The sequence below is a fragment of the Oncorhynchus masou genome, chromosome 3, assembly GCF_036934945.1.
Source record: "Oncorhynchus masou masou isolate Uvic2021 chromosome 3, UVic_Omas_1.1, whole genome shotgun sequence".
NCBI classification, from domain to species: Eukaryota; Metazoa; Chordata; class Actinopteri; order Salmoniformes; family Salmonidae; genus Oncorhynchus; species Oncorhynchus masou.
The window spans coordinates 29,046,004-29,073,984 of NC_088214.1; the positions used below are offsets into that span (position 1 = coordinate 29,046,004).

Sequence of the window (27,981 nt, forward strand, 5' to 3'; positions counted from 1 at the left end):
CAGTCCAGTGAATCGTGGACACTCATTACCTTTGGAATTGCAGCTAGTGCCTCGGAGCTTGACATCAGTCGCTACCCAGCAGGCAGGAGTCTCCAGCGACTGCAGCAAACTTTCCCTTAGTGCGAAGGATCTTAACAAGTTGACTGTGTTCGTGCTTCTGGCCTGCAAGTGGGGCGCCGACCCAGTTCGGGGCAGAGCTTCTCATCTGACAATCTGGATTTCGAGGCACTTTTATCAAATTCTCATCTCTCTCTCATATAGAAGGTGAGAACCCTCTGCGCCCCATTTGTCAAATAGAGCGCCTCTCTCCATAATATGTTTTATCTCGCTCTGGCTGAATCACACCACAGTGGAATGATATTCTTCGGGCTATGACCCTGTTTTAATGAGCCCTGCCATTTGTCCTATAATGCTCCTTCACACCACTTTGTGAAACATTGCCTGAGATTCATCATAGCGTCTGCGTTAGCAGAATTCTAGTGTTCCTCTGACAATACGCTATTAGAAAAGTAAACTCTATAACTACGAAACGGTATTGTGTGCTTTTTTTCTTGTTTTTAATGACACTGTGATACTGTACACTCCTAGATTTTCTTTTGCAAAAGGATCCTGTGGCTGTCCCCATAGGATAAGCCTTTTTGGTCCACGGTAGAACTCGTTTGGCTTCCCAGTAGAACACTCTGTTGAAAGAGTTCTACATGGAACCAAAAAGGGTTCTACCTGGAACTCAAAGAGGTTCTCCTTATATAGGAACAGTCAAAGAACCCTTTTGGCTCCATATAGCACCTTTTTGTAGTGAAAATTTAGAAAAGTGTTCTTTTTTCTGTGTATTTGGGGTGTTATGTCGCAGCAAATATGTATTTACTAAACATTTGTATTCTATTCAAGTGTAAAAAACAACAACAATACAAATACATTAGATTTGGGTATGTGATTTTAGGCTAAAATTGAAAAAAAGGGTCCGATCCTGAAATGTATTTAATGATGCCACTCTGGCATTTCATTTCTCCAGGCTATCCTCTGGCACTGTTACAGTAGCAGCACCACAGGCCCTGCGTCATTATAAGAAGAGTTGGCAAATGCAGAGCACTTTCTTCCACTTTAAAAGTGGAGAGCAGCACAAGCAGAAAGACTTGAATTATGCTCTTTCTACCTCTCACTCTATCCATCTCTCTCTGTCTCTCTCTCTCTCTGTCTGTCTCTCTCTTCTGTCTCTCTTCTCTAGTTATGAGCCTGCTGATTTTGGAGCAGAAATCTCTAACTGGCTCATCAGTATGCGGTGTTGCACTTCAGGATCAGCTGGATGATTATGCATGCAGCGGAGAGCTGGTTAAGCCCAGGTTAGTGGAGTTCACTTCACACACAGAGGAGCTGCTGCAGCCTACACACCTCTCTCTGGTGGTTCACTATCACTGAAATATATCTCACATCTCACACAGATCAATGCTGAGAGGTCTATCTGACTGACTGACTGGCTGATATACTGACAGAGGAAATGCAGAGACAGATAGGAGGAGATGCTACCAATTATAAGGTCAAGGGGGTAACAGTAACTACATTCACTGCGGCAGCAATGAGAGGCATGTAGCCAGACATTATTCTACTGTCTGTATGTCTGTGTTGGAACACAATTTCTCAGTGTGCAGCTGGCGATGTGAGCGCTCCACAGAGTTGGTACTAGGAATAAAATTCACTGAAAAGACAGAACATTCCATTTATCTTTGAAATAGGCAATGTCTGACTCCAGAGCATTTTGTCCCCCCATCACAGACCCCTAGGCGCAGACATATAATAACAAGGCTAGCTTTCATTTTTGTATACAAGCTAAATTATTGAACAAAACAGAATTGCATTAGTTGTTCTGTAGAATTGTGCAGGATGTGGAGACAATGATTCCATAAATACAACGTGTACACAATGTGTGCATTGACTTTTGGAGCAAAAACATTTGACAAATTGTTCAGTCCCTTTACATAGTCACTTTCTATAGTGGCATTGTGGCTGAGATAGTAAGGGGTGAGGGGTACCAAAACATTTGGTGTAGTATATGGAATAATATGTGGAGTGGAATGTGGATACAAAAACTATATAATACAATGTACATTTGGACCAGTAAAAATGTACAGGGGAAGAGTGGCATTGTGATTGAGATGGAAGTTTGCTCCTTATGGGGACCATACTGACCTGTGAAGACACTGAGGGTGATGGACTTGCTTTCCTGGCTTCCCCTCACGGCGTTCAGGTTGATCTCATACTCTGTTGCCGGGTGGAGGCTGGACAGGGTGTAGTTGGTCACGTCGTTGTCAATCACGATGCTGTCCACTCGCCCTGAGGAAAATGAAATAAAAAGTATTTTAATCTCATTTCGCACTGTTGCTGCTGTCATGCTATCTTTCCTCCCCGAGACCATGGAATAACAGTTTGGTATTTTATTTAAAGGTGCAGTCTAATGTCACATTTTCAACTGAGGAAACTAACACTGTAAAGGGGTGGAAAAAGTTATCTGTTTTATTTCCCAATAGTTGCTGGTTGAAAATACAATCTACACAGGGCCTTCTAATCAGCATGTTTTGCACGGATGGAGTTTTGGCTTGCCTGGTGTGCGATAGACCAATAACAAAGCAAGTTCCAAAACTTTCTGCCAATAATAACTTGTTTTCAGGTTACATATACCTCCCATTAAGCCCTCCGATTGATCCACACTGTGTTTAAAACACCTCTTTGGTGCCCTTCCCCTCCCCGCACAGACTACTCCCAGACAGTCTTGACAAACATTTTGCTTGAGAATTTTTTTTTTTGTTGTTGCTAAAAAAGCTATTTTTATTTCTTGTTGACCATTGAATGGAAAACTAATCCAGTAAGTTATTTAATTGTTACCCAGAATGATTTGATATTAGGATCAAAATGGCTGCATTGGGCCTTTAAGTAACTTTTCAAATAAAACATGTCTTAGCCTACCTCTTGCTGATTGGTAGGACATCTTGTAATAGTCAAAGGGGGCAAAAGGTCTCAACCATGATATGATGACAGAGTCTTCAGTGACATATGACACAGTCATCTCTTTTGGTGGGTCCATTCCTACGACAGAGAATAATAGTACATGTTATACTTGTTGAAATTGGGCCAAATTGAATAACTCTCTCTTAATTGAGAGAACACGTTGGAGATTACGGTGAAATTATCAGACCAAAGGTTCACCTGACACAATACTGAATCCAAACATTACAATGTTGCTTTTACTGTATCTGCATTTGACATTTCCTGTACTTTTCACAGCATTTCTTAGTAACGAAATCTGAAAATACTCTGGATACATTCAGTAACATAATATGAAGATAATTTACATCTTGCAGAAAAATGATTTACAAGGGTTTGAGTGAGAGGTCTAACTGGTGCCTTCAAGTGGCCACACACCTCTCCAAACTGTGCACAGTTCCTAAGTACTTCCAATGCTCTTTTATGACTAAAGTAAAGAGCTTTCAGCTATACTTTTTAAAATATATTTTTAAAACTCTCATAGCTTTGCCATTGAGGAACTGAAACAAGCACACTTGTATTTATTTGGTTTGGAACACAGCCCTGCATCCCCACCATTACACAATTACTGTTGTCAATCCAAAAACGTTCCATTAAATCGCAATCTGGGTCAGGTGAACAACATTTCAAAGCTTATTCTATTGACAACGTGGCTAGCTACCTTTTAAAATACAATTGTACAGACTTAGGCTTTCAAAAGGCACTTCAAACAAAGAAATTGTAATTTTGGTGGGCGTAGAATGGAGTCATGAGCACATTCAAGTATGTTTTCCGTGGCAAATTTTGATCACAATATGACAAACATAGGCTCATTCTGTTCAGGACAACACAGGGTATAACGCATGTCATCCTTGCAACTATGGATCAAACATAGTTGTCATATGGAAATGCTAAGTGCACATTTGGAGGCGTGTGTGTGTGTGTGGTATGACATCAAAGCAGTTCTTATTATGATGCCCAACATCTCATCTTTCAGAACACATCGACTCCTCTCAATTTACAACATTTCCCTCCTCAGACAACAACAAATGTGCAAAAAGTAGCCCAATTAGTGGGATGGGGGCATCTTCTTGTCGCTTGCTGGGCTCAAGTTTATAACAGCTGTCAGTCAAAACCGATGAAGCGATGTGAAGTGGAGAAACTGAGCTCTGACATCCTGTATAGCATGTTACAGTAAAGCCACTGCTTTCCAATGTAGGTGCTTATCAATGATAAAATCAGTCATTTTCAACCTGAATTCGGGAAGACGGACTGTGAGTGGAAAGGGCTATTAAGACACACACTATATACTCATACAAGACACTCTTGACATTTAACTTAACCTTCTTATCGAAGCTGCTACCTCCGTGTGTTCAATATATTTCAGCACTTTGAAGTCTATGCTTTCCATATATGAAAGGAAAGGGTTTCAAGGGAATACTGCCACTACCTCTCTCTCCAACCAAGGTGGCTGAATTGAGGAGAAAACTGAAGAAGGAAGTTAAATGAAGCGTATATACAGACACTTCTTTATTGATAAAACCAACACATTTTCCTGTCATAGTGTAAGAAGCACTGTGTTTATCCTGCACATTAGGTACATTATAAAATATGTAAGTAAATAGCATGCTGTTCTGGCCAGAGCCAGGAGAACAGCGATGCATTGTGATCAAGTGCTGTTGCCCATACGGGATTAGTTCATGATTTGTTTCTGTCCCCAGGGCCATTACTGCTGCGGCAGCAAAGGTTACCAGAGACCATGTGAGCAAACAGTTAACCTCTAAAAGTCTAAGCCCTTGGGGAATGGGGGGTACTAACCAGTTAAATGTAACTAAATGTAATTGAAAATGTAATCTATGTAACCACCAAAAGTAACTATTTATCATGAGAGGGCCATAAACAATAACTAGTTATGTTGCACACTCAAAGAAATATTAAATATATCACCTTTCTGGAAAATATTGTTATAAATTGTTTAGGTGTAGTCACTTTTGAGGACACAAGCTCAAGTACACAGTACAAATACGATACATGTTATATGATGTATTTTCGATTCAATAAAACTGTAGGCTTGAAATGACCTTTATGCTTTCTAAATATAGTATAATCAAATTATAGAATGACTATAAGATTTCACCTTCCTTATCACTGTAAAATGCATAATTGTGTGTTTTGTGAGAGAAAAATCCCCAACACCTGCCCCGAACTCGTTAGGACCTCGCCTTGCATCTCATATTAATTACATCCATCTATGACAAACAGAAAGTGTTTTTTAAATTTAATTCTTTTGGATTAACGGTTAGAAATCGATCTCTGAATGTGCTACAGTGAATGTATTTGATAAAATATTGAATTTGGCCTTTACTTACTATGGCCCTTAGAAACACGTTGAATAACACATTCATAAATGGGAAAAAAAGACAGTCAAAAAAGAAATAATAAGGAATAAGGTTTTGAAGTGTATGTCCTATATCTAGGAGATATACAGTAAGAAAGCTCAGGAAATGTTTCGTTTTTTTGGACACATTTAACCCCTTATTTCTGTTGACACAACACTACCTCCATTTGTTTGTACGTGTTACCTTCAGACGAGTCCCATGACACTTGTGGGGGTCGTAGAGCACAACAGAGAACTCCATCATGTTCCTGAGAGTCTCCCCCTTTCCATTTGGATGCTACAGACATTTTAGGGAGAAGACCGATATTTGCAATGTCTCATGGTCTGACAAACACTGCTGTAGCTCGGCCAACATATGCAGATTTGGTGGATTGACAAATGGCCCAGGCAAACACCTGATATCTCTGGCTTAAACTGACAAATTTTGATGGGGATTTTTTTATTATGTTACTTAGATTGATGCTCAAGTGCGAACGGGTGCGCCAATAGAATCTTAATTAAAGAGACTTATAAGGTCGGCATGCATTATGGAAGGGAGGGATAGAGGGATTGGTTCTCTCTACTGTTGTGGACTGAACACAGAATTGTTTTTGATAAACCAACACCCCCACCCTCCCATTTTCATTACAATAACGAATATTATTCACCAACATTGAGGACAATTCATAAGTTAGGCTTCAGCTTCATTTAAATTTTGCAAGTATAAAACAGCGGTGAATGCCTATATTTTATTTATTTCCCAATCAGCAATGGAGGCTGCTGTAATAGCGCTGAATTTAAACTAAATATTCATGTGACATAATGTGGGCAAACTGAAGACAGAATGCAGCAATGAGATGTGCTTCTATAGTACAAGTCTAACCTGCATTCACCTATGCCTGTGTCCCAAATGGCACCCTATCCCCTATATAGCACACTACTTTTGAACAGAGTTCTATGGGCCTTGGTCAAAAGTAGTGCACTCAATAGGGAATAGGGTACCATTTTGGATGCATCCCATGTGTTGCACTACAACACATGGTAGAGTAAACATGTTGTCATCCCTTTATTCAGACTTAGCATAAGAAGTGCCACTTGAAAACATAAAGAAATACGTCAACCTTCAAAGACAGCCAGGCACCACAGCATGCCCACCAACCCTTTGGTTCATTTGCATATAATAACGTGGCTTGATAACAACAAGCTGAAAATAGCAACGCAATAACAAGAGCAGTAATCAGACGGCAGTATGCAGGTGGCTCCATAGTGTTCATAGAGTTGCCCGGTCCTCCTCAGACAGTACACATTTCCTTTTACTTGGCAGCTGCGACTGTGAGTAACAGCCTGCTGATGCGACAGCTGAATATTCCCGACACCTCCACGTTCAAGCAGGGGTAATTAAGAGAGGATTACACACAGAAGCATTAATAAAGAAATGAAAGGTGGTTCTGTGTTTCATCAGTAGTGCAGCTGGGAGTGTAATAATCTTAATGAGCAAGAGACATGCCATAAAAGTGTCTGGGTGGTGTTCTCTTCTGGAGCTAGACGACTTGCTGACAAACAGAACAAACCACGACAAACTCCAAGCACGTACAGCATGCACAATGGGACGTGTGTCGGCTGATGTAAGAAGGGCTTTATAAATACATTTGATTTGATTGATTGATATTGATTGATAAGTACGAGAAGTTTGTACAGGAAAGTCTAAGTATGGGAAAATGTTGTCCTTCGTTAGCAACTGTCTTGTGTCAGCAAACCGTCAGCCGAAATCAGACATCAATGCACCCTGTGGTGAGTGTGGTCAATCAATGTAGACGACGTTGCAGCAGTTTTGCATTAGTCAGTAGTTTAGTGTTGTTGTTGTCCCTGAATGAACCATATTGAACCATGCAAACCTTCAGTATAGTTCTGGGTTGTATGCAATAGGGCACACCATAGCAAAACTTTTTTGTCATTGGACAAGTTTAGGTAGTCTCTCCCTGTCTCATTCTGTTTTCATCCATTTGGTGACTAATGAATACAACCCTATTTCCCTTTTTTATTTTATTTTATTTCACCTTTATTTAACCAGGTAGGATAGTTGAGAACAAGTTCTCATTTAGAACTGCGACCTGGCCAAGATAAAGCAAAGCAGTTCGACACATACAACAACACAGAGTTACCCATGGAATAAACAAACATACAGTCAATAATACAGTACAAAAAAAAGTATATGTACAGTGTGTGCAAATGAGGGAAGATAAGGGAGGTAAGGCAATAAAATAGGCCATAGTGGCGAGGTAATTACGATATAGCAATTAAACACTGGAGTGATAGATGTACAGAAGATGAATATGCAAGTAGAGATACTGGGTTGCAAAGGAGCAAAATAAATAAACAAATAAAGTAAAGGGATGAGGTAGTTGTATGGGCTATTTACAGATGGGCTATGTACAGGTGCAACGAGCTGTGAGCTACTCTGACAGCTGGTGCTTGAAGTTAGTGAGGGAGATAAGAGTCTCCTTTGCAGAGATACAATACGTAGCCTACCTGTGGTGAGCGTGGCTGTGACAGCTTCAGACGTCACCTCTCCCTGTATGGTGATAAGGCTGACTGTGTACTGTGTGGAGGGAAGGAGACCCTCCACAGAGGACCGGGTCTTGGATCCATCCAGAGTGACCTTGGAGGTGTCAGTGCCGTCCTCAGAGCTGTAGCTGAGGATGTAGAGGTCTGCGGGTGGGGCCGGGGCGCTCCATGCCACCGTCACCGAGTCCCACGTGATGTCAGACAAGTAGAGAGCAATGACAGGGCTGAAGCCTGAAAGCCAAAGGTCAAAGACACCAGCTGCATGGTCATAAAGGGCTGTATTTCATTTGAATTTATTTGATCTGATCATCTGCTGTCAATATGGCTGGTGGTGCTGGGGTTCTGAGGCAGGCAGGCAAAGGACAATCAGTCAGTCAGTGAATGGCTGGTTCAGAGGCAGGCATAGCAGGGGAGAGTCAGTCAGTGGATGCTGGTTCATTGGCAGGCTTGGCAGGGGAGATTCAGTCAGTCAGTGGATGGCTGGTGATTAAGAAGCAGGGGACAGTCAGTCAGTCAGTGGATGGCTGGTGATTAAGAAGCAGGGGACAGTCAGTCAGTCAGTGGATGGCTGGTGATTAAGAAGCAGGGGACAGTCAGTCAGTCAGTGGATGGCATGTCTGGTCAATAATGGACAGATCTCTCTGGAGGCTCTCTCAGTGAGACGTGATGTGGATGTGAAGAGCTGAAGATGACAGACACACAGAGTAGGAGACCAGTGACAATGGAATGATGATGAACACAAAGGGAAAGAAGGATGTCAATGTTTACAGTAGAGATGGGATGAAAACACGTCCTTCAACGAGTCTTGGCTGTTTTTGAAAGATTCACCAATAAAAGATACTGAACGGCGTGTGTTGTCAAAACAAGAAGCAATGGAAAGATGAAGACTACCAAGACAGCTTGCTGCCTGATGTAGACAGATGTACAGGAGTGTGAAGAAAAGAGGGAGAGGAAAGATAAATGGAGTAAAGAAAAAAAGCAATAAATAATATATTTTCTCTGCTGGATAGATGAATGGATGAAGGATGGTGATGCGATTAGCAAGCACATGTAATGAGCACGTTAGCTAACTGTGAATTATTTACATTAATTGTTACATCAAAGATTGACACTGCGTAATAGCTTGATTTGTATTCACCTTCCCAACAGTAGTTCCACATTGCAGGCAAAGCAAGCCTATTCTCTAGTACAGCAGTCATTGCTACACTTCAGCTCATAATTGCCTGTTCAGGTATAGTGATGTGGGAGCTTCACTGAATAAGCTGACCTTTAACCAGTGTATTTGAAAAGAAATAGTTATTAATAGACTACATATTTTATTAATCTAATGATACAATATATTTTCAGGTTCCTGGAACTGGTACATGTGCAGATACAGTACAGGTTGTGTCCTAAATGGAATAGCTAAATGGACCAGAGACCAAAATAATCCATAGAAGGGGTATATAACCTATGACCTGTTAACTCATGGTGTAAACACTGTTTATATGGTTAGACTACTTCTAGCTCTGCTATTAATAATAGTACAATGTGACGTCAGTTATGTCACTTACTTGGCCCTTGTACAATACAGTTACTGTACCTGTGAAGGCATCGATGGTGGCTGCAGTGCTCTGCTGCCTGCCTCTCTGGGCAGCTACAGTGATGGTGTATTCTGTGCCTGGCTCCAGGTCATCAAGAGTGGTGGTGGTCACGTCCTTGGGGACAGTAACCTCCATGGTCAGTCCAGATGAGGAGGTGTAGGTGACCATGTATTGGTCGATAGGCCCCTGGACCACCCCCCACAGCAGGGTGATGGTGTTGTCTGTGGACGCTGTCACAGTCAGGTCCATGGGGACATCTAGACCTGAAACACACAGTAAAGAGTAGTTCAAGTATAATCAACCGAAGTTGTTAGGAATTTGATTTAGTGCAGCTAATAAAACAAAGAGACAAAAATACACATTCTGTAACTAGACTCATTTGCATTGCCTATAAATAAACGCATGTACAGTAAATGGTATTTTAACACTGTTTTTTCATGCTTCATTGAAATTCAAACAAACAAAACACGTAGGGTACAAAAGAGAACAGGGTGGTGACTTTCTGTTTACTGATACTGGTAGTTGTGATTTTCTGTGTCAGATCACTGATTTGCACAGATGAGCCAGGCGATTAACTCACTTACCAGTTCTGGCGTTCATTGTGGCAGGAGAACTCCGGTTGGTGCCAAGCATGGCCGAAATACCAATGCCATACTCTGTACCTGGCAACAAGTCTGTGGGTAGAGAGGGAGGAAGAGAGAGGGAGAGAAAGGGAGGAAGAGAGAGGGAGAGAGCGAGGTCGAAAGAGAGTGTGTATGAGAGTATGACAGATGGACGATGAGAGACACAAGACACCGAGCCAACTATTGATTTTAATTAGTATGTGAATAGAAAACGATTAAACATTAGCTGGTGATATGAATGAATCTCTCCATGCAATACCCTGGCGGACAATACAGTATGATGATATTAAAGAGAAAGGATTAGCAAGCAGATGGAGCCTTACAGACCTGCCTATTAAAAACTGCGTTAAAAATGAAGGGCTTGCCAAATACCCTGTTCATCAATACGTTTTCTTAAGATTTGTGTTAACCTTTTTTCAACTGCATAATTAATCAGTAAAGAAAAAATTGCTATTACATCAGTGAGCTTATAAGGTTACAGAAATGGAGAGAGGAAAGCATTGATAGCTGTCATCCCACAGACAATGCGTTCCCTTATTCTGATATTCCCTTTACATAAGACAGACATCTGAAAACTCATGTCTGGAAACCTATCAGTACTTTGATAAAAATGTCAATAAAAATCCACGACATTAGAATCTCGCTCAGTTATTCACCAGACGTCCTTATCATATCACACTAAAGCATGAACGTTATCTTATATATATTTATATATTTTTTTACCCCCTTTTTCGTAATATCCAATTGGTAGTTATGATCTTGTCTTATCGCTGCAACTCCCCAAGGACTCGGGAGATATTAGGTTGAGAGTCATGCATCCTCCGAAACATGACCGGCCAAGCCATGTTGCTTCTTAACACACTGCTCGCTTAATCCGGAAGCCAGCTGCACCAATGTGTCAAAGGAAACACCATCCGACTCCCAAGCGAGGTCAGCTTGCAGGCACCCAGCCCGCCACAAGGAGTCGCTAGAGCACAATGAGCCAAGGAAATGGCCCACGGACTAACCCTCCCCTAACCCAGACAACGCTGGGCCAATTATGTGCCGCCACATGGGGCTCTCGGTCATGACCGGTTGTGACACAGCTTGGGATCGAACCCGAGGCTGTAGTCGTGCCTCAGCACTGTGATGCAGTGCCTTAGACCACTCTGCAACTTTGGAGGCCCCACATTATATTATTTGTCCTAAAAACAGAGGTGTAACATGAACTAAAGTTATCCCCACCAGTGAGTGTGGTTCTGCTGGTGGGTCCATCGTTGCATGGAACGATGACCTTATCATACCGGTCCCCTGCCAGGGTGCTGTAGACCACCTGGTACCCCTCTACTTCCACCTCGCTGTTGTCCCATTCCAGCTCCAGGGTGGTGGAGGCCTTGGACAGCACATGCAGGTTCTTGGGTGCGTCGATCTCTGAGAGGAACAACAGAACTGACAATGTTGGGGCCACTGAGACCAATCATCAGAAGTTGGACATGGTTTCCACATGCAGTTTCATCAGTCAGTCAGATAGTAAAACATGATGATATGACCATAGAAATAGAAAATAATTATAGATAATAATAGCTTTTAAAATATTACATTCAAAGCTACACTTATTTAGATGGCTATGACTGGTATTTTTTCTGCCCTGAATACATATTTAAAAAGCATGCCAGTAGGCCTACATGTTTGGCATTCTTTCATGTATTTGTAATGGAAGACATTGTGAAAATGTAAAGAGCTTAACAAATAGTACAGTATATTTGAAGAATGTAGAGTTGTGTATAAAGTGCTGTTTGTGTTCACATGAAATACACTTAATCCATCAAACATGGCATGCACAATGATCTAGAAGCAGCTGTTGTATGGTCCAGCTGTTTTTGACGGTCCTCACCGGTACTGAATTCTGTGGAGATGGTTCCACTCTCATTGCCCTTGCGAACACCACTGATGGACACCTCGTAACGCGAGCCTGGTCTCAGCACCTGCAGGGAGTACTGGCTGAGGGTGGGCTGCAGACGGAAGGTGGTCTTAGGACCTTCCCCCCCCACCAGGCCATAACGCAGTACTATCTGGTCGATCTTAGCCTTGGGATTGGTCCACTCCACGAAGGCCACCGTGTCCGAGACGTCACGCACTATCAGCTGAGTCGGCCCATCAATCACTGTAAGGGATAGCATAGATAAATATGGAGACAGGGTTCATGATCTAGAGATCCATATGGGTAGTTAGCATACAGTACCAGTCAGAAGTTTGGACACCTATTCATTTCAGGCTTTTTCTGTATTTTTACTATTTTCTACATTGCATAATAATAGTAAAGACATGAACACTTCGGATTAACACATGGAATAATGTAGAAAACCAAAAAGTATTAAACAAATCAAAATAGATTTTAAATTTGAGATTCTTCAAAGTAGCCACCATTTGCCTTGATGACAGCATTGCACACTCTTGGCATTCTCTCAACCAGCTTCATGAGGTAGTCACCTGGAATGCATTTCAAATAACAGGTATGCCTTGTTAAAAGTTAATTTGTGATTTCTCTTTCCTTCTTAATGCGTTTGAGCCAATCAGTTGTGTCATGACAAGTTAAGGGTGGTATACAGAAGATAGCACTATTTGGTAAAAGACCAGGTCCATATTATGGCAACAACAGCTCAAAGCAAAGAGAAACGACAGTCCATCATTACATTAAGACATGAAGATCAGTCAATCCGGAAAATGTCAAGAACTTGTAAAGTTTCTTCAAGTGCAGTTGCAAAAACCATCAAGTGCTATGATGAAACTATCTCTCATGAGGACCATCACAGGAAAGGAAGACCCAGAGTTACCTCTGCTGCAGAGGATAAGTTCATTAGAGTTACCAGTCTCAGAAATTGAAGCCCAAATAAATGTATCACAGAGTTCAAGTAACAGACACATCTCAACATCAAGTGTTCAAAGGAGACTGTGTGAATCAGGCCTTCATGGTCGAATTGCTGCAAAGAAATCACTACTAAAGGACACCAAATAAGAATAAGAGACTTTCTTGGGCCAAGAAACACGATCAATGGACATTAGACCGGTGGAAATTTGTCCTTGGTCTGATGAGACCAAATTTTAGATTTTTGGTTCCAACCGCTGTGTCTTTGTGAGACGCAGAGTAGGTGAACGGAGGATTTCTGCATGTGTGGTTCCCACCGTGAAGCATGGAGGAGAAGGTGTGATGGTATGGGGGTGCTTGCTGGTGGTACTGTCTGTGATGTATTTAGAATTCAAGGCACACTTAACCAGCATGTCTACCACAGCATTCTGCAGCGATACATGATCCCATCTGGTTTGCACTTAGTGGGACTATCATTTGTTTTTCAACATGACAATAACCCAACACACTTCTAGGCTGTGTGAAGGCTATTTGACCAGGAAGGAGAGTGATGAAGGTCTCCATCAGATGACCTGGCCTCCACAATCACCCGACCTCAACCCAATTGAGATGTTTTGGGATGAGTTGGACTGCATAGTGAAGGAAAAGCAGCCAACAAATGCTCAGCATATGTGGGAACTCCTTCAAGACTGTTGGAAAAGCATTCCAGGTGAAGCTGGTTGAGAGAATACCAAGAGTGTGCAAAGCTGTCATCAAGGCAAAGGGTGGCTACTTTGAAGAATGTCAAATATGAAATATATTTTGATTTGAAAACACTTTTTGGTTTACTACATGATTCCATATGTGTTCATAGTTTTGATGTTTTCACTATTTTTCTACAAGGTAGAAAATAGTTAAAATAAAGAAAAACCCTTGAATGAGTCGGTGTGTCCAAACTTTTGGTACTGTATGTACAATTCACACTAACACGACATGAGGTAGTCATGTCTAGTTGTGTACCAAACAGCACCAGAATTGATACAAAAACACGGATTTGCACATTTAGAAACGTAAGCTTAAAAGAAAGTGATACTAGGAAGAGCAGTGTGCAGGTTTCACTTTTCTTTGAAATTATCGCTTTGTTTCTATGCACCTGCAAGAAGATATAGCAGATATACCATGTGAGTGCCTTTCTGAAATTTGAATCACATTTAGAAAGGTAAAATGAAGGTGTTGGCAGTGAATGCAGTTAATTAATTGCTGACCATGTAAAACAACACAAGAGACTTGGGGCGTTATAGATATAGGTACTGAAAATACACCCAATAATCAAGTAATCCCCATGTCAATTGTGTGGATCCAACAATAATTAGATTACGTCTGTGGGGGAAAAACACATTATGCTGTTGGCTATATGAGCATTAAAAAAAAACATTATTAGAGGTGGAGGAACATTTGCTGCAGTGTAGATCTACTGAACAGAACACTTATTTCATAGCATTGTCATTCTGGGAGGGAACAATGTCAGAGTGGTGATTAGTCACATGTCTGATTAGTCACATGTCTCTCAGAGTGTGCTAATTGGCTTTCCATATAATTAACTTGTTTTTCTCTGAGGCTTCAGCAGGGAACATCTGCTGCTTCAACAGACCTTGTAACGAAGCTAAACCTCTCCCATTCTTCTGACCCAAACATTAACACCTGGAACACCTACTGTACCTGACCTCGAAACGCTTCCTGCAGCAAACCTGACAGAAAAGAGCGTATGATGTTACCTTGAAGATTGCACAAGGGGTTTCAAGATTCTTGGCCAAGAATGAATTCCCTCATTCCCTCACCAGAAGTTTGATAGTGTTTTCTTTTTTTTCTTTCCTCGAAGAAGGATGGCTAAATCTTTACACCCAGAAATAATTGAGTGACTTCAAATGTGTCTTTATTTATCCAATAAAGTATCTGCGGGTGGATATGTTGAAAAATGTATGAATGCTCATGAATTATGTATGCCTACTTAATTACAACTGACAGTGGGCCAGGGTTGGAAAATGAATGGTGTTTTCACTGCGGACACGTAACTTGAATTGCTATGGAAATGTTCAATTGAATCTACTCCTACTGTCTGGAACTGTCACCCTGAGGAATTCCTGGGTGAAGTTTACATTAAGTGCATAATTGCTGGCAGACCAAGCCATTCGTCAAGGTGACATTTTCAGTTAGTCTCAGCTGTGTGATGCATGTGGTGTGTGTGAGATTTGTATGTGTGAGTTCCCCCATCCTGAGTGGTCTTTGTCTGAGCTACACGGATTAGCCTAAAGACTGTCACATGGTGAGAACAGGGTATGGGGTGGGGATACCGGAACATATAGAGACAACAAATGAGAGGCAAAGAGACTCATTTTCAGTGTCACAGGGTTTAGCCTATGGGACTTCCTAATATGGATGCCATACCTTGAGACGTCCACAGGTCTACGCACACAAACACCCACAAGTAAGGATATTTCTACAACCAAATGTTTATGTATAATAGTAGATAGATAGAAGTTTGATAATGATGGCTTTGTGAGGTTTATGGTATCACCGACGAAACCATACATACATGTGGTGACGATGGCGGATACGGGCTGGCTGCGGCCCTGGTCCCTGAGAGCTACCAGGTTGACGGTGTACTCCTCCCCTGGTCTCAGGCCTGTCTGGTGGAATGAAGTAATGGTGCTGGGCAGCTGGGCTGTCATCCCTCCATCATTGTCCTGTCAGAGAACACAGACAGGCAGAACCCTCTGGCTTCACTTGGGCTCCTCTTGTTATATACAGTATGGTTTCCAAATGGAACCCTATTCCCTATATAGTCCACTACTTTTGACCAGGGTCAATAAGGCTCTGGTAAAAATGTCTGCACTATAAAGGGAACAGGGTGCAATTTGGGACACACTTTCTGGCTTCACTTGGGCTCCTCTCCTGGGACAGACTACTGCATTTGGGGCACTGACAGTTTTAAATCAAATTTACTGCAGTTCTACACATTTTTCTATCATGTGCTATCTGAGAGCCCCCATTCTCCAGGGGGAGCCACAACCTCCCCTAAAAAAGGTGCCCTGCGTGCCTGTTCGGTAATCTGGCCCTGGTCCTCTCATACATACACAGGTTAACAATCCCACCTGCTGTTGATGGAGGAGTGATGCATGGTTCCATGTGAGCTACTCCCCCAGACAGATGTTTATGCAGAGGAAGGATCTGAATAAAACTCAACCCTCACTGCTCTGACGGGCACCAGGTTATGGCATCTATAAATATGATATTGTGATTGGCTTTATGATAAATTCTGCTTGCGTTGGTTGTTCTTTTGGTGGTTAATCTTCAGGTCTTGTTAAGAGTTCTGTGCTAAATTACTTAGTAAAAAGGGTGATGTGCACAATGTTTGATTGACAGGATGATGATTGATAGGTGCAGTGTAATGTGTTGATTTTTCAGTTACTGGCCCAACGGTTGAACAGCTCGGCTACCTGCTGACTGTCGGACTGAAGTGAATCATGCTGATAAGTACATTGGGGTGGCAGGGTAGCCTAGTGGTTAGTGCATTGGAAGGTAACCGGAAGGTTCCAAGTTCAAATCCCCGAGCTGACAAGGTACAAATCTGTTGTTCTGCCCCTGAACAGGAAGTTAACCCACTATTCCTAGGCCGTCATTGAAAATTAGAATTTGTTCTTAACTGACTTGCCTAGTAAAATAAAAATAAAGCATTGGTATGATAATATTGGGTAAAAAAAACAGTGAATATATTAATTCCAGGGTCACTTTGTCTCAGATAACGGCTGTTGGTGTGGGGTGACTCAGTGGGCGAGCTCTCATCTCTTTGTGCTTTTGGCACTGTGAACTCTTGTTTGTCCCCAGCCGCCACTTTTATGCTCACATCCATTACGTTATTGTTAATCTTTTCTTTTGGATTAAATCCAGAGGGGTTGAGACTCTGACTTCAAATATGATTTCTAAGTGACGACGTTGAGTTTGAACTCAGACCCCTTATGGAGAAGGAGCTAGCTAGCAGAGTCTACTGTAGTAGGCAGCCTCACACCCAATGATGTAGATTAAAGTGCACTGTGACCCAAATACTCCCATGTCGCTTTGTATTCATAGTCTGTCACCTCCAAAAGAGCTTTCCCGAGTTTGTTTCCATGGCATTTATGCTTTTCATCTAAAAGCCCCAGCTTTAAGTCCTTGAGCCCAGCCAAACTTCTATCCCCCTAGCTAGGAACACCTAAAGAAGAAAGTCAATTATAGAGAGAGGGACTGAGGATAAGAGTACCTGGTGTTTATAGAGGGAATTAAAGGGAAAGCTCTCCTAACTTTGAACCTATGGCTAATATGGCTATGGGTTTGAAAATGTCTCCTGCTTGCTGATCCTCCTAATCGTCAATAAGCCTTGGGCAATCCATCATCTAATTTGGTACTTTAAGTTGAAGGGTAAAAAATCAATCCCCTCCCCAAATGTTCCACTATTTCTACCATCCAAGAGTAAAAATCTAACCATGGATCATATCAAAAATATAATATAATGTTGCAGTATGTTGTAGTAATAAATATAGTAATATAATGTTGCAGTATGTTGTAGTAATAAATATAGTAATATAATGTTGCAGTATGTTGTAGTGATAAATATAGTAATATAATGTTGCTATTTCTAAAGGAACTCTCCTGAGATGTAAGCAGACTGAGTTGAAAATGACAGGTTTTATTGTACTGTGTGTTTGTTGTTGTTGTTCAGCATACTGCTGTGTACAGTGCCACACTGCTCTTCCCAGAACATCGCCAAACCTGAATTCTTTCATCTCTATGGGGAAGCTGTTCTTGAATACATTTTTCTTTCAGAAATACCGTAGGTAAGGTTGATGTCAACATTTCTATGGTTTTGATTAATGTTTTATACAAACTTCTGTTTTGTTCAAATTCAAAGCAGTTTTCCACCAATCCCTTGGCAGAAAGATTATCTGCATGGTCGGGGATCCTAGAGATAGGGAGGCAGGTAGCCAATTGTTCCTGTAAGTCACTCTGGATAAGGGCATCTGTTAAATGTAACACATGTATATAACAATATGTCTACACTGTAACAACATTCATTTATTCAAGTGTTTAGCGATGTAGCCAGTATTGAATAAATATCTCTCCTCTGTTGGTGAAACCTTACCTTTGGAATGAAGCTTATTTCCCAGCCATCAAACGAGTAGTAGAATGGTTGCCACTGCACCTCCACGGACGTCTCTGTGATGGATTTGAAGACTAAACCGTCTGGATTTGAGAGATCTTTGAGGCAAGGAAAGCTGTATTATAGGCCTCCATCTTCTGTATGCTCAATAAATCTCCCTTTTTACTACAGCGCTTTCCATGCGTAGGGGCAGGGGGAAGAGGACCTCACTCTGTGGCTAACGTTTCTTTCTTAGTGGACTACAACAGGCCAGGCAGCAGGTGCACATCCATTACTTTTGAACAAACTGTTTAATACAGTAATTATTTACATAGTCCCTATATAACATGTTTCTTCATTAGGTCCTCTTTGAGGTATAAACACGTAATGAAAACACAACATGTCCAGATCAGTCATATGAAACATAAAATAACTTTGAAAAAAATGAACTATTCAAAGCTTAATTATTAATTTATAGGGAGAGAGAGAGAAAAAACTTGAGCATAATTGCATGAACATACTCCTGTCTCTATTTACTTGATCATTTCAAAATCAGTGATAATATCAGAACCAGGAGTGTTGCCTGCTGATGAGAGTTGGAATTTTTTAGCAAAGGCCCAATCAGTCCGTGACAGATAATTGAATGTTTACTGTATAAACATGTTCTATTCTGGGCCTGAGTGAGAGTTCTGCATATGTCTGAGAAATATTGACTGGAAACCCGAGAGCCTGCAGCAATTTCTGGCATTTATACCCAGCAGGTGGCAAGAGTCTAATCACATCCTGTTGGCAAAGATGGGCATCCTCCTTCCAGGACTTTTCTCAAAACTTGTCTGTGAAAGTATGTGTGAGTTTTTGCGTTGTTGTTGTGGAAAACCTGATGCCCAGATTTCAATGGTGAGGACAAGGTGCCTAGTGTATACAGTATAACAATGGTTGTTTTGTTTGTAGGTAAAGTTTACGTGACATGTTTCAATTCTGGCAAGTAGCATTTTTTTCCCATAGCGTCCATAGTACAATCACTTTTGCGTGTGAAAAGTTTCAAGTGTTCTGACCTTGTCATTGGCTAATGGGGATCCTAATAAATCAACTCAAATCAAAAATCCCTCCCCGGTCTGTGATGGTACAATAAACCTTCTAAGACCTTTTCCTGTAAAAGAAGAAGTGTGATAAGTTGAAAGTGGATGTCTGTATGTTGTAGTACTCAGGTCGACACCTGAAAGGAAACCTAAGCAGAAAATGTTTGACTTTGTGGAGGACTGAAGCAGAGGTCTCAAATAAAATAGAAATAGAACATGGCTGCCTGTTGTACTCACAGGTTGACACCTGAGCATTGGCAGGAACACTGATGATGTTGTTGAGCACAGCGTAGACGTTGATGTTGTACTCGATGCCAGGCTCCAGGTCTGGAATACTGCAGGTGGTGGTGTTCCCAGGGACCCTGATCTCCAGCTGGACCCCACCTGGGCTGGTGGCCACGTAGGTGACTAGGTAGTCTGTCATCAACACCGACCCCTCCCACTCCAGGTCAATGGTACGCTCTGTCACTCCCCGCACACGCAGGTCCAGATCCGGAGCCACTGTAGATGAAATGTTGTGTGCATAGTATGAAATCAAAACCTTGCAAACTTGAAATTCCTTGCATTATATTGCACCTACTGTAGCAGATGAAGACTGACTTACTTATTTTCGCTTAGGTCCCACTTGACCCACATGTACTGTATAAACAAACACATTCTGATGTGCACATGACTTCCAAATGTGTGTTAAAATCACCCAAAGTGACCCAAAATGCAGAGGAAACATTTTAACTTACAATACCCCAGTGGTGCCACTACCACAACTAAGCTTGTATATGTGAGTGGATTCGTGGAAGGGATTGATATTCTTGAGGGCTGGGACAGAGCCATGCCATAAGCCTGAGAGGGTTTGAGTGTAGAATGCAAATGAAGCCCTGCATAAACAGGAGTGTATAAGTTTACAGCTCAATCAGAGAGAGTGAGTAACAGATCTTGTCCTGAAGGCAGCTAGTGGTGTGGGACTTTCCTCTGTAGATTGGGCTCAGTGGTGGTGGTGGTGGAGCATTAAGCCCTCCTAGGGGAGCGGTTGAGGGACTCGAGGAAGAGTTTGAGTTACTTCCACACGCACACGACAGATGGAGCCGAGCCTGCCTCCTCCTCGAGACTGACCCTGGAGTGAGGAGGAGAAGTCCTGCGGCATCACTTAGGAAGATTTATCGCATGGACCAGATTCAGTCTTAAGTAAGACACAAAAAAGTGAACCAGTAGTAAGGTGATTGATATGGGGTATAGGGAGTGAGCACTTTAACTAAGCCTTCTAACAGAATGAAGAGAGTCTCCATGTGAAGCCAATGCTTAGATGCTTAGAGCAAACGTTTCTTCTGAAGAGCTTTGGGTACATCCCAAATGGCACCTTATTGTCAATTGTAATGCACTTCAAGTCCTATAGAGCTCTGGTTAAAAGTAGTGCACTATAAAGGGAATAGGATGCCATTTGAGATGCAGTCATACTATTGTATTTGACTTTTTTTTTTAGGGGGTAGATCAGCTTTAATTTTGCCGACAGATTGTGGGTTCTATGAATGTAAATTCCAATCGCCCATATACATATATATCTGTATTTATATATCTTCCTAACCCTACTACCCCTCGATTAATTGGAGTAAACTAATGGACAAGGCTTCTACTTCCAGCGTATACATACTATACATATATACTACTTTTTTTACTTTCTTTTTCTTCTTCTTTTTAGTCCCACCCTTCAGCTACACTCAGCCCCTTCCATCGAGTTCTGAAAACCATCCAGTGATTACTAAATGCCATATATTTTTCAACTGTGCTGTAATGTTTCACAAAAGTTCTGAACCTTTTCATTCTCATAGTTTCTACAGATTTAAGTCAAATCAAATTGTATTTGTCACACCGAATACAACAGGTGAAGGTCGACATTACCGAAATGCTTACTTACAAGCCCTTTACCAACAATGCAGTTAAAGAAATAGAGTTAAGAAAATATATATGTATATATAAATAAAGTTATTTTTTTTTTTAAAAAGTAACACAATAAAATAACAATAACACGGCTATATACAGGGGGTAGCTGTACCGAGTCAATGTGCGGGGTTACAAGTTAGTTGAGGTAATTTGTACATGTAGGCATGGGTAAAGTGGCTATGCATAGATAATAAACAGCGAGTAGCAGCAGTGTGAAAACACAGTGTCAATGTAAATAGTCTGGGTGGCCATTTGATTAATAGTTCAGAAGTCTTATGGCTTGGGGGTAGAAGCTGTTAAGGAGCCTTTTGGACTTAGACTGTGGTACCGCTTGCCAAGCGGTAGCAGAGAATATAATCTATGACTTGGGTGACTGGAGTCTTTGACATTTTTTTTGGTCCTTCCTTTGACACCGACTGGTATATAGGTCCTGGATGGCAGGAATCTTGGCCCCAGTGATGTATTTGGGCCGTACTCACTACCGCCTGTAGTGCCTTATGGTCAGATGCCGAGCAGTTGCCATACCAGGTGGTGATGCAACTGGTCAGGATGCTCTCCCAGTGCTGCCAAAGGTGCTTCAACAAAATACTGAGTAAAGGGTCTGAATACTTCTGTAAATGTGATATTTCCGTTTCTACATATGCAAAGAATTCTAAATACCTCTTTTTGCTTTGTAATTATGAGGTATTGTGTGTAGATTTAATACATTTCATAATGAGGCTGTAAGATGTAACTTAACAAAATGTGAAAAAAGTCAAGGGGTCTGAATACTTTCCGAATGCACTGTGTATTCTGGAGAGTATTTCATATTTGTTGCTCATATAATTTAAGGCAGAGCCATAACTAAATAGGTAAAATGGGATATGACTAAATTAATAAGGGTGATTTTTCCACAAATAGACAGGTTTTTACTTTTCCATGGCAACAAGTTCTAACTTTCTATTGAAATGTATAGTAGTGGGATTGTTTCTTTCTTTCTGGAAATGAATACTGAGTATGTCCACTTCACCATCAGACCATTTTATTGGTAAACTACACAGTATCGATCCAAAACGTAATATGGTACACTTATCATAGTTAGGTTGTTATCCAGAGAGGTTAGATCAATTATCTAGATCCTCTATGAGGCTGTGCCCAAATTGCGAATGAAAAAGAAAACATGTAGTCAGTGTACAACGACAACCTTTGTTTTTAAGCCCCGTATTTCTAACCTCTTGATATTATTGTTGGATAAAATTTGAATAGATAACACCTTGATGGCCATAATAAATAGATATGCTGAAAGTGGACAACCTTGCTTCACTCCCCTTGACAGTATTGTCTGAGAAGTAGTCATTATTTACTATTTTACAACTGGGGTTACTATTCCCCAAAATTAGGCATTGTTATATAAATTCTAGTCATACTTTCTCTGAGGCCATTTCAAAATCAACTATGAATACTATGACACAGTCTTTGAGACAGGCCAGACCCTCCCTCCAGTACTAAGCCTACAGTATATCTGCCACTCATTAATCACAGAGAACAGCTTCTACCCCCCAAGCCACAAGACTGCTAAACAGTTAAACAAATGGCTATCAGGACAATTTGCATTGACCCCCATGCACTGGCTCTATGCACACTCACTGGACTCTACCCACCCACTTACACATACTACACTGATACTCCAATACCCACATACAAACACATACACACACACACATACATATTAACGCCAAGCACACGCGCGCACGCAGGTGCGCACACACACAGTTTCACACTCTTTCACACTCTTTCACACTATTCACCTACGCTGCTGCTACTCTGTTTTTTATCTATCCTGATTGCCTAGTCACTTTTACCCCTACCTACATGGATATATTACCTCAATTACCTTAACTACCTCGTACCCCTGCATATTGACAAGGTATTAGAATAGCCTTGTACATAGCCTTGTTATTGTTATTTTATTGTGTTACTATTTCCTTTTTTTGTTTAGCAAAATGTTCTAAATTTTTAACTCTACATTGTTGGGAAAGGGCTCGCAAGTAAGCATTTCACAGTAAAGTCTACACCTGTTGTATTCACTGCATGTGACAAATACAATTTGATTTGATTTGGATGGGTCAGCAGAGGGAGGAGGGGAGTGAACCATTGTACCGCTGCACTGAGCTACACTGAGGGTCAGGAGGGCCAGGACTCTGGCATGATGAGGCCAATGCCCCACAACACAGCTGAGTACCACATCACACCACTGTTTTCCATTTCCATCCATTTCACTTATTATTGCTCACAGCAAACAGACTCGCTGCTTGACTGATCTTCTTTTTACAGGGCAGCGAATGACTTATGAAAGCGTAATTAGAGTTTAGTGCTTTGGGACTGTTTATCAGAAATTCTAAATAGGCCAAAGGTCATTGTATTACACAACATTATGGAAGATTGTTGCATTGTTTAAACTGCTGTAATGAGGTTATCCTAAAAATGACACACAACATTGAAGTTAGCTCTGCTTTTTGGAGTGAATACATTAATGAGGACACAGTGAAGACGTGTGGCTCCCGAGGAGGGTAAGCAAAGCTACCTCTACCTCCGGTGGATTGAGCTATCGATTCCAAATTCATATTCTCTTCCATCACTCAGTTCAGTTGAGCAATAATGGAAAAGGGTGATACAAAATGCAGGTGTCCTGAAGACTGAGTAGAAAAATCAATTGTCTATTTAATGCAGCTGAACTACTGTATGAAAGTTGAAAGTGTAGGTTTTGTCAAAGAATGTTTGAAGTCAAAATTGTTGGTTCTATTTCTGTGGGGCATTCTGGAAAGGCAAGGTCATTGATGTGTTCTCTCTGGCTGAAAATGTCTGTCAGTCAGTGAACAACTCTGTTAACAAGAGGAGGTGACAGGATTGACAGCCTCACATGCAACCACCTGACTACTAGTGATAGCTCCTGCACAGTATTTCTCTGGCACAAACTTCAAAACCATTTGCATTAGGAACAGTTGAAGTCAGAAGTTTACATACACCTTAGCCAAATACATTTAAACTCAGTTCTTAACAATTCTTGACATTTAATCCTAGTAAAAATGCCATGTCTTAGGTCAGTTAGGATCACCACTTTATTTTAAGAATGAGAAATTTCAGAATAATAGTAGAGAGAATGATTTATTTCAGCTTTTATTTCTTTCATCACATTCCCAGTGGGTCAGATGTTTACATACACTCAATCAGTATTTGGTAGCATTGCCATTAAATTGTTTAACTTGGGTCAAATGTTTCAGGTACACTTCCACAAGCTTCCCACAATAAGTTGGGTGAATTTTGGCCCATTCCTCCTGACAGAGCTGGTATAACTGAGTCGGATTTGTAGGCCTCCTTGCTCGCACATGCTTTTTCAGTTCTGCTCACATTTTCTATAGGATTGAGGTCAGGGCTTGTGATGGCCACTCCAATACCTTGACTTTGTTGTCCTTAAGCCATTTAGCCACAACTTTGGAAGTATGCTTGGGGTCATTGTCCATTTGGAAGACCCATTTGCAACCAGGCTTTAACTTCCTAACTGATGTCTTGAGATGGTGCTTCAATATATCCCCATCATTTTCCTACCTAATGATACCATCTATTTTGTGAAGTGCACCAGTCCCTCCTGCAGCAAAGCAATGCACATCATGATGCTGACACCCCCGTGCTTCACGGTTGGTATGATGTTCTTTGGCTTGCAAGCCTCCCCCTTTTTCCTCCAAACATAACGATGGTCATTATGGCCAAACGGTTCTATTTTTGTTTCATTAGACCAGAGGAAATTTCTATCTTTGTCCCCATGTGCAGTTGCAAACCATAGTCTGGCTTTTTTATGGTGGTTTTGGAGCAGTGGCTTCTTCCTTGCTGAGCCGCCTTTCAGGTTATGTCGATATAGGACTCGTTTTACTGTGGATATACTTTTGTACCTGTTTCCTCCAGCATCTTCACAGGGTCCTTTGCTGTTGTTTTCGGATTGATTTGCACTTTTTGCACCAAAGTATGTTCATCTCTAGGAGACAGAACGCGTCTCCTTCCTGAGCGGTATGACGGCTGCGTGGTCCAATGGTGTTTGTACTTGCGTCTATTGTTTGGACAGATGAACGTGTTGCCTTCAGGTGTTTGGAAATGGCTCCCAAGGATGAACCAGACTTGTGGAGGTCTACAATTTTTGTTCTGAGGTCTTGGCTGATTTCTTTTGATTTTCCTATGATGTCAAGCAAAGAGGCACTAGTTTGAATGTAGGCCTTGAAATACATCCACAGGTACACATCCAATTGACTCAAATGATGTAAATTAGCCAGAAGCTTCTAAAGCCATGACATCATTTTTTCTGGAATTTTCCAAGCTGTTTGAAGGCACAGTCAACTTAGTGTATGTAAACTTCTGACCCACTGGATTTGTGATACAGTGAATTATTAGTTAAATAATCTGTCTGTAAACAATTGTTTGAAAAATTACTTTTCACGCACAAAGTAGATGTCCTGACCGACTTGCCAAAACTATAGTTTGTTAACAAGAAATTTGTGGAGTGTCTGAACCACTTAGTTTGGAGTAATTAAACCTTGTTTATGTAAACTTCCAACTTCAACAGTACATTTGTTTTGGGGGGTTAAAAACAACTGTGAAAACCTTTTAGTCATGCATAATCATTTTCCAATGTGAGACATTTTAGCAAAGTGGTGGAGTCATAATGACTAAAATTTTGAATGATAGTGATGTTAAGGCAATTAGCATTCTATGATAGGTAAAGTCATCATGTGAATGCAGCTGCTTTCTTTTTACATTTTCACATCGCCAAATGCCTAATTTAAATTCCATAGTCTCATTATTTTCATAGTAGGAGAAAATGGGGCTACAAAAGCATATCCAGATTTTTCTACTTTGATAATATGAAACACTTACAATGCAGGCCAACCTATGAGTCCTGAATAAGCGCTGGTAATTGATTGGCCTCTTTTTGCATTCCGCAACCTCTCCCACACGCGCCTCTGCTATTTTATCTCTAATTGCAAAGAAATAAGCAATTTTAGCTCCAGCAGGTTCTGCTGAAAATGAGGTAGAGTATAGGTAGTATAGGCTCTTTTTCGTTTCACTTGTGAGATGAGAGATGTCTATAGCAAAAGGAGGAATCAGTACTGGCACACCGGGATATGGGGAAGGGTGGGAGGGGGAGAAACTTGCGTTACGCCAGTGTGAATCAGCAGCCTTTTCCTGTGAATTAGCTGTGAATCCAGGCTAGTGTGATTCAGATATTGCCTCAGCTTCAGTTAATGTGACTTTTGACGAATGAATGCTGTTACACAGCAAGCCATCACCAATTTTATAGCTACTATTTGAAACAAAGAGGGGCTGCAAGAGGTGTTTGACTACTGTTTTGTCGGGCAGGATCTGTGGATTCAGCTGCTATTGCATGGAGTATATATTATCTGTAAAAACATAATTCTTGGAAATATTTGACAGATACGCAGGCTTATATATCCCCAAAGAACCAAATGCAGACTGAGACAACTTCTTACCATAACCTCTGTGAATATTCGACCTGTCACCAAATTAATATAGATGATTCAGAGTTCGTTTTGATATTTCAACCTTCGTGTCCTGATCGTGTCTGGTGTGGATGGACAAAATCAACATGCAAGCGGACTCACGCGCGTGCCCGTTCTAGTCAGCATATTAGGCTAATGCTTGTCTCATATAACCAAATATCCACCCATATATCCAACCTACGAAACAACAATGGCAAAAAAGTATAAAGGTAAATAATCCTCTCAGAGGAGCTACTGTATGTTTTCCTGTTGTTCCCTTTCTCTCACCTAAAGAGCAGTCGTCTCCAGCGAAGCCCTCTTGGCAGGCACAGAAGCCCTCCTTACAGATGCCCTTCTGACTACAGTTGTTGGCGCAGTAGGCCAGAGAGCAGTCTTCTCCCACATATCCCGGGCGACACTGGCAGGTCCCATTGGTGCACAGGCCCTGGTCAGAGCAGTCGTTGAGGCAGCGACCAAGCGTACAGTCCTCTCCAGTGAAATTCTCCTCACATATACACTCCCCGTCCATGCACAGCCCTCGACCGGAGCAGTCCGCAGGGCAGCGGGGCTCCGAGCAGTTGTCCCCTCCGAAGTCGCGGTCACAGACACACTCGCCCTCCATACACTCTCCCTGTCCGGAGCAGTCGTCTGGGCAGCGTGGCTCAGAGCAGTTCTTGCCCGTCCAGCCGTCCTCACACACACAGCCACACAGGTCCATGTTGAAACTGCCGTGGCCACTGCACTGGGGGATGAAGTCCAGGCGACCTAGAGGAAGACAGAAAGACTCAAAATCACATCACTAAATATACTGTATGGTTTACTAATGCTATCATCGTCTGTTGTAACAGTGTACATTTTGAAAAAATGTATCAGTGTAACAGTGTAAAATAAACCTATGAATCTTAAAAAACGCTATATCACTTTGTTCTCAAGCTGTGTTCACACCCATTGTATGGAGTGATCATAAATATAGTGGCTATGTCTAGAAAAGCCAGTGTTTAAAAGGCTGTGCCTAAAATAGTGTATAAGATTTTCAGACAAATGGTTTTGTGGTGATTCCTATTTTGAAGAAGGAAAAAAGCTTTGTTGGTCTGATTTTTTTTTTTGTTGATGTGCACTTGATTCATTTATGACATTGTTTCTTCCAGTTATCAATAAGCATGCATCTATTAAAAAACTGCCCAGCAAACAGGAGCGACGGTTTTGGTGCGACGTCATCCCACTGACGTTCTTAAACATTCTAAGAACGCTGCTTGATGGTCCCAAGGGAACGTTCCCTTGG

At 41.4% G+C, this 27,981-nt stretch overlaps 1 protein-coding gene across 2 annotated transcripts in view; it reads right to left on the reverse strand.

Moving 5' to 3' along the window:
* The window catches only part of LOC135514157 (tenascin-R-like), a 129,554-nt gene that overhangs the window by 21,645 nt on the left and 79,928 nt on the right, over window positions 1-27,981 (reverse strand). The window contains exons 3-13 of one of the 2 annotated variants that reach the window (XM_064937412.1): window positions 26,988-27,464; window positions 19,477-19,740; window positions 18,164-18,279; window positions 15,581-15,731; window positions 12,037-12,306; window positions 11,388-11,573; window positions 10,125-10,214; window positions 9,540-9,803; window positions 7,922-8,188; window positions 2,959-3,078; window positions 2,185-2,328 (exon numbers count right to left, since the gene is read on the reverse strand). In XM_064937412.1, coding sequence (XP_064793484.1) covers window positions 2,185-2,328; window positions 2,959-3,078; window positions 7,922-8,188; window positions 9,540-9,803; window positions 10,125-10,214; window positions 11,388-11,573; window positions 12,037-12,306; window positions 15,581-15,731; window positions 18,164-18,279; window positions 19,477-19,740; window positions 26,988-27,464 — 2,349 coding nt within the window. Of the gene's footprint in view, window positions 1-2,184; window positions 2,329-2,958; window positions 3,079-7,921; window positions 8,189-9,539; window positions 9,804-10,124; window positions 10,215-11,387; window positions 11,592-12,036; window positions 12,307-15,580; window positions 15,732-18,163; window positions 18,280-19,476; window positions 19,741-26,987; window positions 27,465-27,981 lie in introns of both variants that reach the window. The other variant, XM_064937403.1, reaches the window with a different exon arrangement.